Genomic DNA, 12532 nt, shown 5'->3' with positions numbered 1-12532 from the left:
CAGCTGGTGCAATGTACAACAGCGTCAATACCATTTCAGGTATATACTTGTACAAGGTAAGGGGCTATCACAAAACGTATGAGAGAAATTTATTAAGTTCTGTAGGATAAATGAATTTATTTGACAGTTTAATATTCACAATTCATATTTTTATCTAAGGACCATGGAAAACACTTTTACAAGAACAAGAGGCTATCGCAAAACGTCTAACTTGATCAACTTTCGCAAGGATGTTGAATTTATTTGACGGATTAACATAACATATTTTTTATCTATATCACACGGGCATACACAAAATGCATAGCATGATCAGCCTTTAGCGCACGATGGTACATAATCGGCTTGATGACACATTGTAGCGACCTGACCCTCTTGGGTCTCACCTACGGCCAGTAGGGGGTACTAAGGGGGCAGTCTGCATGGTCTTCACATAGAAGATATTACGTCATAAAGTTTGACTGAGTGAGTGAGTCATGAGTGTTTAACGCCGCTTTTAACAGTATTATAAAATATATCACGGCGTGTTATCTTGGTGTGGGAGGAAAGCCCGACGTGATGCAGGTCTTAGACGTTTGCCAAGCATAGGAATATTAACAGGGCGAATATGGGATTCGAACCCACGATCAGAGGATTCTCGCTAGCTCAAGGGACGTAACTCTGCGGATTGTGGTACCTCAGACGACTGGGCCATTCGTGTCCCGTGAGAAGAAGAAGGGAGCACAACATACGGCCCGACGTTCCGCGATATGCCCAATGTAGCCTCCACGTCACCGCCAGGCACAAACAAGCCTGGTGTGGACAGCATCTAGGATCAGATTGCCACGGATATGTCCAGGTTTCGTCTGGACTGCTCTGATTGTAGTACAATGGTCTTGAGGCGTCCAGGAGAACGTTTCAGCAACGCTTGCGTTACTCAACGTCGTCAATGTAGGGGTGGCATTACAACTCTGGGAGAACACAACTCATCATTGTTAATAGCAATTTGAATGGCGCAATGGTATCACGGAAAAAGTGGTCACATCCGATATTAAGTGGCGGTCGGGTAGCCCAGTGGTTAAAGCGTTCGCTCGTCACGCCGAAGACACGGGATCGATTCCGACATGGGTACAATGTGTGAAGCCCATTTCTGGTGTCCCCCGCCGTGACAATGCTGGACTATTTCTAAAAGCGGCGTAAAACCATACTCACTCACTCACACCCGATATTGACATTGTTACTGGAGTTGTTAACCACCCCTCCAATAGGGCATTCCACTCTGTTTCCTGTTCCCAGGAAGGGGTTTTGTCAGTCATTGGTTAGGATAAAACATTGACCAGACGCATGGCCACACATTATGTTGTTATTTTCAATGTGATATACATCACATTATATGAAGCACGGTTTCTTTTTGGCGTTATTATATTTCAACAATACCACTGCAAACAACGTCCCTTTGTTAACTTCACATACCATCAAGGAATACAAGTTAACAAAAACAATCTATTCATGATCAGATAAGAATAAAACTTGAACCAAGACCCTGCGCGTTTCACGAAAATATAGGATATTGACAAATTGTCATTTCAAACTTCCACTTCAAATAGTTGAATGATTGGTACCGCTAAACTACTTTTGACATGACCCCATGATATATTGACGCTTGTGATCGTGTTCGCTTCTTGGCCTTCAGTGTTTTATGACAGGTCAAGTACATCGTCTGTGTACTCCGGCAGGGTGTAGACAGACTGTGCATACAGACAGGGACAAAACACGTGACCAATGCACTGTTTCACCACCTGATGAGTGTTTGTCTGTTTGCTGATTAACGTCGCTCTCAGCAATATTCCAGCTACACGAAGGGGCGGTCGGGTAGCCTAGTGGTTAAGGCGTTCGCTCGTCACGCCGAAGACCCGGGTTCGATTCCCGACATGGGTACAATGTGTGAGACCCATTTCTGGTGTCCCCCGCCGTGATAATGCTGGAATACTGCTAAAAGCGGCGTAAAACCATACTCACTCACTCACTCCAGCTACACGAGGGCTGATCAAAAGGTTCTAAGCCTAACAAACAAAACCAACAATTGTGAAAGTGTTTTTAATATTATTTTTCAACATAATCTCCCTACTTTTCAATACACATCTCATATCGATAGTGAAGCATTTCAGTTCCAGGCAGGAAAAAAATATGTACGGCAGTTTTGAGGTCATCGTTGTCGTCAAAAGCGCTTTCCACGAAGGTATTCTTTCAGTTTAGGAAACAGGTGGAAATCACTTGGCGAGTATGGAGGGCGAGGAAGCTCTTCGAACACTTATTGTCGCAAAGCAGCCCATGCAAGTTGAGAGGTGTGAGAATAGGCATTGTCATGAAAAAGTAGACCTCCAGCAGTCAGCATTCCTCGCCGCTTTTCTTTGATAGAATCTCTCAGGCGATGAAGCAAATCAGCATAGTAGGCACCGGAAATTGTCATTTGACTTTCTGTGCAATCAACAAAGATCACACCCTTTGCACACCAGAATACAGTGGCCGTAACTTTCTTCACTAATAAGACTTACTTTGTTATGGCCCATGGTTGAAAGTTAGTCAGGCTTAGAACTTTTTGACCAGCCCTCGTATGACGGCGGTCTGCAAATAATCAAGTCTGGACCAGTAAATCCTGTGATGGAGATCATGAGCATCGATTTTCGCAATTGGGATGCGATGATATGCATCAACAAAGTCAGCGAGCCTGACCAAGCTATCCCGTTAGTCGCCTCGTCACGCCGAAGACCCGGGTTCAATTCCCGACATGGATACAATGTGTGAAGCCCATTTCTGGTGTCCCCCGCCGTGATATTGCTGGAATATTGCTAAAAGCGGCGTAAAACCATACTCATTTACTCACTCTTCCGGCAAGCATGAGCTGCTGAAGGTCATTCTACCGGATCTTCACGAGTCTGACGAGTGAGAGTACGTAAGACGCTACTTACTCAATACAGAGCACCCAGATCAGATGAAACCGACAACGACCACTGTATCACGATCAGTATATTTTCTACTCCCACGGTATTTAACTGGTAAATGGTTATCAGTGAGCGAGATGTGTTTAACGCCGCCTTGAACAGTGTTTGGGTTATATCAGGGGAGGAAAGCCCGAAATTATACAGGTCTTCGAAGCTGACCACTTTTGCTGAACTCCACGAGCATGATGCTGACAAACCAAGACATGATCAGGACGAACTGGAATTCAAACCCACGATCATAGGTTTCGGACACGCCTAAGGGAGGCAACTGCACGGCGAATTGCGGCACCTTAGACAACCGGGCTAACCGTGTCCTCTATAAGTGATTCTGTATTTTTAGATTGTTTACAATATTGATAATATGAACCTTTCGATCGTGAAGATCTGTTACTTATCAATCATTAGCTGTTAATGGATTGTCTGCGGCTCACGATATGGTCGACAGTAGACCTTCGTCCATGATGAACTTGGCCTTGCTTCATCAGCGCAGTGTTGAACTCACCATGCATTCTCTTCACCAAACCCAGTGTGACCAGCTTCCATAATATATCATGATTTAGTTTGAAGGCAGCTCTCAACAAGTGAAAACTACTGTCAGCCAGACCTCCATCACCGGACACTGCATCAGCAACCTTCACTATCCATTAATAACATTGTAAGAAGTACCATTGCCCATGTGACGTCATAAGTTGGTTTCACGCGGCAAATACAGTTGGTGCTTGGTGTTATTGATGAGAAACAGAATCGGCCTCTATTCTCAACAATAATTCGCCCAACATTTTATAATTCGCCATAGTTTTCATACTCGATTTTTACGTGTGAATGGTTGTCAAACATACGTAGTTCGCTTACAACCAATCGGATACTGTATAGTTGTCGTGGTATGAAGTAATTCATGTCCATTCCATTGTATTGTGTTTTATTCGTAGACATGTACTGGACATTTCCTCTCAACTTTGCAACACTGCTGTATTCTTCTGGCCACATAATGTGGCACCATTATTACCTATTACATATTATCAGGTCGAACTTGTAGTTATAAATGTTTGCAGTTTCATTTTTAAAGTGGTAAAACGTCTTTTGGCCGTCGGTTTATTTGATGATTAAATCTATTAAAGCCTAGCGTCTTGGTGTCTTTTGTGCATCTTGTATAATTGTACATTAACACTGTTCGTTTATTTCAATCTTGTCAATCTTGTACCATCAATAGTTGTGTCAAGAATAATAAACTTACCGTTTTCATCCTTCTTATATTTAAGTATAAATATCCATTTCAACACCATTGGGTAATGATATTGTTACCCCATAGCGTTGGACTATAAAGGTGCAATGAAACACAGTGGTTTCCTCATCACTAGAAATATGGCTACCCGTGGGTATATGATTGTTGCCTTCAGCTTGCGCCAAATATATCTTTTCTTGTGTTCTTGTCGGCTATCTCAACAACCTGGTGCCGAGGTCTGGAGTGATAATAGGGTAGCTTAGTGGTTAAAGTGTTCGTTTGTCACGCCGAAGGCACGAGTTTGATTCCACATGGGTACAGTGTGTAAAGCCCATATCTGGTGTCACCCATCAAGGGTCGAATATTTATAAAAGGGGCATACAATCCTTCTCACTCACTCACTCACTCACTCATTCACTGGTGTTTTGGTACAGCTGTAATTACTGCCACGTGTGAAACGGAGACGTTGTCTCGTGTGAGTGTGTGCATGTATGTGTGTGTATGTGTGTGTCTTTGTTTATATGCATGTGTGTGTTTTTCTGTGTGCTTGTTTGTGTGTCTGTGTGTGTGCATGTGTGTGCAAAGACAGATTTTTGCAAATATTCGAGTGATTGATATTATGAGCAACGATCCATATCGTCGGGTACGATTGAACGCAATCAACCAAGTCACCGAGGCTGACCACCCGGTCCATTCAGTCGTCTCTTAGACCAGCATAGGTTGGCGTGGGGCTCTGTAATTACGGTCGCCAATACCTGTGTGGTAGACACAATGATAGTTGCTTTTAGCACACAGAGCTACTTTGTCGCTTGAGGTTAAATTGTAATCCGACCCACTCAACAAAGTCAAGCCGCAAGTCTGTTTGAAGAATACTTTTGTACCCAAAATGTTATTACAACTCGACACAAATCCTGAAAAAGGCAGTTATATGTTGTATAACTATTTCTACACGTCACACAAAACAAGACATAAACCAAGCACTGGACTGTCGGAGAGGTGGACTAATGGAGTTTGTAACGTCACGGCCTCTGAACTAATGCTTGCCACACACGCAGAGAGCTAGATAAATATTGCCACGGACTGACGGTACAAACAGCGAGACATGACCAAAACGGTCAACAAATAGTAACATCAACAGTTTGCTAACAGGGGCGTGATGTAAACTGACAAAAGATCCAATCGGTGGAAAACTGGGCACTCGTTTGGTACAGGACTTGCTTGTTTTGTTTAAGTGTGGTATTATGTACATGTAGTAGCATTCGTCGCCTCGCAGTTCAGGGTGTCTTTGTAGGGTTAAAGAGTGGCATTATATACACTTAGCTAGCTAGAATAACATATGTGATTTATTATTTCAAAATGTGTTGAATATAGACATTCCGATCCTTAATGTTTTCTCTGAAGTTTGCATGTGTGCAGAAGACAGACTCGCTCACTCACACTTAAAACTGTAAACATCATATTGTTATGCTCAAATATGTTTCACAGCTTGTTTTAAAAAAAAACTTTGCATATTTTACTAAATTGTATATATACTAACTTGGTTCCGTCGCTATTTGGCTGAAATAATGCCGATGCGACGTTAATCTTTAACTCACTCACTCACTCACTCACTCACTCACTCAGAAGACAGACAGACAGGTTTATTTTTGTCTCACTCGTAGAATACACTTACAATATATCAAAAGAAGAAAAAACATAAAATTGTAAAGCCAGTCGCTAGACTTACGAGAGACAATATGTCATTGAAAATAATCAGTCATACACAGCGATAAGATATATTACATATATACATAATGATATAAAATGGAACGTCGCTTTGCTAAAATGTTATGGCAGGTTTTGGCCACGCAAGAAATAAAATCAACGTTTGATAAAATCTGTGTAAACCTTTCACTATAAGACTAATTATTAAAATTAGTAAATTTAAGACTACAGCGATTCAGAAGATCAGCCGTCACGTGGTCGTATAAAGGGCAGATAAGTAAACCCTGGATCTCGTCTTCCACCTTGTCTGTACAATTAAAGCAACATCTCTCTTCTGGTGGTATGTTTGTGTAACGCCCAGTCTCTATCTTTAAAGGCGCCACTCCGCATCTGAATTTAGCTGGAGAGCCCCTGTGAGCACAGTTCAGAATGAGTAATTCACATTTCGGTTTACTCTGCGCTTGTCCGGATATGACTGGGAGCCTCACCAGATCAGAAACAACACAAACCGAATCTTTGACACAATGTGTTTATGAGGAAACGGGTGACAGGACATCTATTTCATGTGGTCTTATGAGAAAATAGAACAAGTCAGCGGTTTGCACAATTCCCGAAAGAAAATCACGAAAAAAATATGATCTCGTTTCAAAGACTTATAGGTGGGTGAAATTCTAGTCAACCTGTGAACCACGTTTTCTTCTCACTGAGTCACAATCTCATACTAACTCCGCACTTGTGGGATTGGGCTTAAATCGAATTTGCCATACTTAACATAATCCTTAACATTGAAAGATGCATAAAAACATTCAGTTAGTGAATCTTTTTTCCGCCGCTTTTAGCAATATTCCAGCAATATCACGGCGGGGGACACAAGAAATGGGCTTCAAACATTGTACCCATGTGGGTAATCGAATCCGGATCTTCGGCGTGACGAGCGAGCGCTTTAACCACTAGGCTACCCGACCGCCCCTCATTACACCCAGAGGTGAGGTGAGGTCAAATGCGGTTTAACGTCGCGTCCAAGTGTGTGTGTGTGTGTGTGTGTGTGTGTGTGTGTGTGTGTGTGTGTGTGTGTGTGTGTGTGAGATATATATATATATATATATATATATATATATATGCTGATACACTCCGTCCAGCAACCAAACCACGCAGTAAGATAATACACCAGTAGCCATCATACACTCTGAGTGTGGCCGTCCCATGAAACACAAGCACGTATCAATATTATTGATTTCTACGCTTACACGACCTGGTATTTTGCCCGATTGACGCTGTGATCACGAAACACTGATCCAGACAAGAATGATTAAGTACCTTATTTCAGGTTCCAGAAACACTTAAAAAACAAGACATTAAAGTTTAATGACAGTGCTCAGACCGCTATCAGTCAGCCATAAATTACTCCTAGCGCGGTCTGATAAACACAGTGAAAGAAAATCGAGCTGAAGATATACGAGCCCTACTGACTAATTGCAATCAATACTAGTTTAAAAAAACTGTACAACGATCGAAACCCGACAAATACGCAGAGTATACTCCCCGCTTATCAGTCACGCAAAGTCAATCCAAGTCCTAGGCTATGCATGATCAGGGCATCGTATAACAATGGCCGTCATCAGAACATGTTTAAACAAAACCTACTCTAGTTTTCAATATATCCTGACACTGACAACAGGGCGAAAGGGTGCATTAGCGCAGGCTGGTGGCCTGGGACCGTGTTGTTGTTTGCCAGGCTGTCAGATCGATTGTACTGGGCCCGTTTGTGGTCATTCGAGGGCTGGCTGTGCCCACCATCGCCCGATTTGACCACTGAGGCCTGGACTGCTTTTTCCTATAGGATCAAGAAAAACAGCGGTGATGTGATATATTAGGTATGTGTTTATAATTGATTGACGTTGACAAGTGTCTATTACAGGGAAATGTTAATAGCATTTGTTTATTTTCATCGTGTGTTGATTTGTATATTAGGGGTATTCGTCGATACAGAATATATGTGACTAATAACATCGAAATAACCATTGGCCTGGAAAATAATTAAAAATAATATTGATTAAAAAAGTGAACGTTTTGCGAGATTATTTAAATAAACAAACTTCTTCCTAAAGTTCCCCCGCGGGAGTACATTATACGTGATGATTACATAATATTACCGAGTTAGAACATACTGAATATTGTTTGTTTGTTTGTTGGTTAACGCCGCACTCAGCAATACTCCAGCTATATGACGGCGGTCTGTAAGTAATCGAGTCTGGACCAGACAACCCATGGCCAGTGATTGATATCATGAGCGTCGATCCACGCAATTGGGATCGATGACATGCATCAACCAAGTCAGCGAGCCTGATCTCCCGATCCCGTTAGTCGCCTTTTACGGCAAGCATGGGTTGCTGAAGACCTATTCTCCACCGGATCTTGACGGGTCACATACTGAATATACTAGAAGAAGATTTTGTAAAATTAAAACTCACGCGAGCAAAGCCATGTGTCGGCGTGACAATTATACTTTCGTTCAGATATTCCAAAAGTAAAGTCTATTTTATCGCATATGGTTATTCAGGTCCTTGTGTCAACTATGTGTGTGTTATGCGATTCTACTCCTTGTCAACTGCTTAGTGTTTGTGGATGCTATAGTACGCATGCAGCAGCAGCAGCACAGCAGGTGTGTCGGGGCGACATACCATGTGCTCATTAACAGCAAGCAATATGTATGTTTTGTTTAAACGTATCGCTTCAGTGCTACCTTTCACACATCATTAGTCAGCGCCACCTGGCGGTCATCGTAACCTGCTTTATCCCCAAACCGTTAATCTTCTAAATCTGTCCCCGCTCTACGGGTTTACTCCCCTCAGTCAGACAATGGAGTAGGGATTAATACGGTCAGCACTAAATGGGACTATCCCAATCTAGACTTAGTGCACATATAAGACAATTTGGGAATTAACAAAACATAATACATTAGGTCACACACGCACGCACGCACGCACGCACGCACGCACGCACGCGCGCGCGCGCACACACACACACACACTCCCCCCCCCCCCCCCCCAAGACACATTCACGCACATACACGTTCACACATACAGACACACATACACACATACAGACACACATACACACACAATCGCACATAAATACACACATTCACGCATACACACAGGCTCACACACACATACACACACACACACACACAGACAATAATCTTGATCGCGATGTTCCATCCCATTTCATCCCACCGATTATTTATTCACTGCAGTAAATGAACACAGAGTTGACTGACGGGTTTCAACTACTGGTGATCAACAACTCAAACAATAAAGAGGTTGAACTGCATAAGTGAAATCGGATTCGTTCATACTACACCTTCTGATGCCACGTAGAACACTACAGTTGCCACCCGTAAAGAATAGGTCTTCACCAACCCACGCTTGTCCTAAGAGTTGACTAACAGGATCGGGTGGTCAGTCTCGCTAACCTTGTTGTTGCATGTCATCGTATCTCAGTTGTGCATGATGCCAATCACTGGATTGTGACTCGATCATTTACATACCCCCGTCACATAGCTGAAATATTGCGGCGTTAAACAACAAACAAACAAACAAACAAACAAACCACACTAGCCATCAACAATCAATAATGTTTGTTGTCGATTAATAAAGATTAGTGTATACACGCAAAACAAAGCGAAAGGAAGCGTCATTAATAAAAAATCTGTACGTAGTCACAAATATCCCAAAATAGTTAACCATCATCTGTTTCGTTTGTTGTGTAACGCCGCATTCAGCAATATGCAATATGTTCTATGACGGCGGCCTGTAAATAATCGAGTCTGGACCAGACAATCTAGTGAGTGAGTGAGTGAGTTGGGGTTAACGCCGCTTTTAACATTATTCAAGTTATATCACGGCGTGTCAGCTTGATGTGGGAGGAAAGACCGAAGTGATGCAGGTCTCAGACGTTTACCACTTCCGTGAAACCCACGAGCACGGGTATGGTGCTGACAAACCTAGAAACATAATCGGGGTGAACCGGTATTCGAACCCAAAATCATAGGTTTCTGGCGTGCCCAAGGGACGCAACTCTGCACAGCGAGTCGCGGCGCCTTAGACGACTGGGCCACCCGTGCCCCCAGACAATCCAGTGATTGATATTGTGAGCAACGATCTACGCCGCCGGGGTACGATCACGCGCAGTCCACCAAGTCACCGAGCCTGACCACTCGATCCATGAGGAATCAAAGGGTCACGGGTATGGTGCTCACAAACCAAGGAAAATAATCAGGGCGAATTTTGTATTTGAAACCACGGCAAGCGGATCCTGTCACGACTAGGGGACACGACCAATCACTCGCCACGCCAACCTCCCCTTCCCACACCGAAACATACATATCTTAATATAAGTAAAAAGTGATGTTTTGTTATTACATATGTTTCAACTGTGTTTCACATATCTTTACTGTTAATTTCAGGCAACGGATCACATGTTTCACGCAAGATGGCTTTGAAATCCACACGCAGGCGGCAGTTGTATATTTCAGTCTTACTGACATGCATGTCAGTGAGTCTGTGTGCGCTCTATCTTCAAGAAAACAGCGTGCATGAACAAGTACATGTCGAAGTAGTCCCCGTGACGTCACCAACTGGACAAATTACGTCACTCCTGAACAAGTCCGATCATTTTGTTGTGCCGAACATCGTTCATTTCGTGTGGTTTGGAGAAGATCTGAAGTTTAGATTTCATCATCTTTTGAGCATCAAATCAGCCTACAGCATCTTAAAACCTGATCGGATTTTATTCCACTGCAATCATAAGCCGGTGGGAAAATGGTGGAAAGTCATTAAACAAACTATTCCTATTCTGAGGATTGTGGACAGAAAAGCTCCAACGGAAATCTATGGAAATATGGTGATCCGTTCGGAACATAAATCCGATATTGCTCGGATTCAGATTCTGCAGAAATATGGCGGAATTTATATGGATACTGACGTCATTGCTTTGAAATCGTTTAATCCCCTTAGACATTATGGGATTACGATGGGTATTGAGTACCACGGTACCCCAGGGAGATTAAACAACGGTATTATAGTCTCGGCTCCTAATGCGACATTCCTTTCACTCTGGTTGAATACTTACAGGAACTTCTCAAAGCGAGAGTGGGATTATCACGACTCTATTATCCCGTATTATTTGCAGTTTACGTATCCGCATTTAATCCACGTGGAGGAAAAGACTCTGAACTACCCAAGTGGATTGGATATAAACTTGATATATAAAGACGTGTATGACTGGTCGAGGAACTACGCCATGCATCTGTGGTACAGGCTCTATGACACCGAACACGGACCCACTGGAATTAAAACAATGAATACGACATTTGGTCAGATAGCAAGATATATCTATTATGGTACTAGGGACATATTAAAATGAACATTCCGAATACATATGAATTAGACATGCCAGAAACCTATGGTCGTGGGTTCGAATCCAAGATTCTAGGATTGTCAGCACCTTGCCTGCGCACGTAGGTAAACGTTTGAGGTCTGCATCCCACCTCACGGTCATGTGACTCAACGTCACTTAGTTTAATGTCTGCCTGTTTTCTGTATTAAAGATGGCTTAGTTGTAGAGGACCATTCAGTCAAACAAAACCCGCCTACCCATCCACCCACACATCCACCCAAGCACCCACCCGTCCACTCACCCACCAACTCACTTACTCACTGCCTCCGTGGTCTAGAGGTAGAGCGTCCGCCCGGAGAGCGAAAGCTCCGGGGTTGATCCCCGGCCGCGTGATACCAAAAGACGTTAAAAGATGGTACTTGTTGTTATCCTGCCTGGCGCTCGGCATTAAGGGGCTAAAACAAGGACTGGTCGGCTCGGAGTCAGTACACTGTATCTGAGTGGTTATTCATGTTTAACTGTTAAACTGTTAAACACACACAGACACACACACACACACACACGTCGCTATAGAAGTGCAATAATCTTGAACGCGACGTTAAACTCCATTTCACTCACTCACTCATCACTTTCTTTCACCAGAAACGTCGTACATGTTGTCAAAATAACAACCAGAAATTAGCTTGTGTTTTAGAGCGGATATGGCCGAAATTCAAGCGCATTTGACTGCTGTCTGAGTGATCACATATTTTAACTGTGATGAATAAAAGTATATATAATACCAGAATGACGATTTGGTTATATATTATGTGTTAAACTCCGCCCAGGGTTTAACTGTGTATTCAGGCTACAAAGACTTACTTTTGGACTTGACCATGGAGACAATCTCAGTTTCTAATTTATTCTACCATTTATCAATAGCTCGCATAACATTTAGAAACACCGATATGCAACAGATTGTCACAGTAATGTGTCATGGCAAATGTCTGTATTCCATGACAGTAAGGAGCGTGTATGTATCAAACATACACACTCCTTACTGTCATGGCATACAGAGGGAATGCCAGGACATACAAGACAACGACTGATTCATTATCTGTCTCCTTTTCAAATTCAAAAGTATTATACACTTGTGAGTGTAGTTAGTATGTGAGCGTGGTTAGTATGTGCGTGTGGTTAGTATGTGAGAGGAGTTAGTATGTGACCGTGGTTAGTATGTGAGAGTGCA

At 42.8% G+C, this 12532-nt stretch overlaps 1 protein-coding gene across 1 annotated transcript; it reads left to right on the top strand.

The window, feature by feature from the left end:
• Nucleotides 1-7590: 7590 nt before the first annotated feature.
• LOC124112966 lies at nt 7591-11670 on the top strand. The gene is made up of 2 exons (XM_046473179.2): nt 7591-7778; nt 10373-11670. Exon 2 carries the CDS (start codon nt 10399-10401, stop codon nt 11329-11331), a length of 933 nt encoding a protein of 310 aa, XP_046329135.1. The 5' UTR covers nt 7591-7778; nt 10373-10398; the 3' UTR covers nt 11332-11670.
• The last annotated feature ends 862 nt before the right edge of the window (nt 11671-12532 follow it).

Source organism: Haliotis rufescens, unplaced genomic scaffold, assembly GCF_023055435.1.
Source record: "Haliotis rufescens isolate VD_foot unplaced genomic scaffold, xgHalRufe1.0.p SCAF_18, whole genome shotgun sequence".
Classification (NCBI taxonomy): Eukaryota; Metazoa; Mollusca; class Gastropoda; order Lepetellida; family Haliotidae; genus Haliotis; species Haliotis rufescens.
Note: the sequence above shows the minus strand (reverse complement) of the source record. Positions and strands in the feature narration are given on the sequence as shown.

What these genes read in the sequence shown, in the direction of transcription:
- LOC124112966 (XM_046473179.2), top strand. Translation starts at nt 10,399, where the DNA reads ATGGCTTTGAAATCCACACGCAGGCGGCAGTTGTATATTTCAGTCTTA.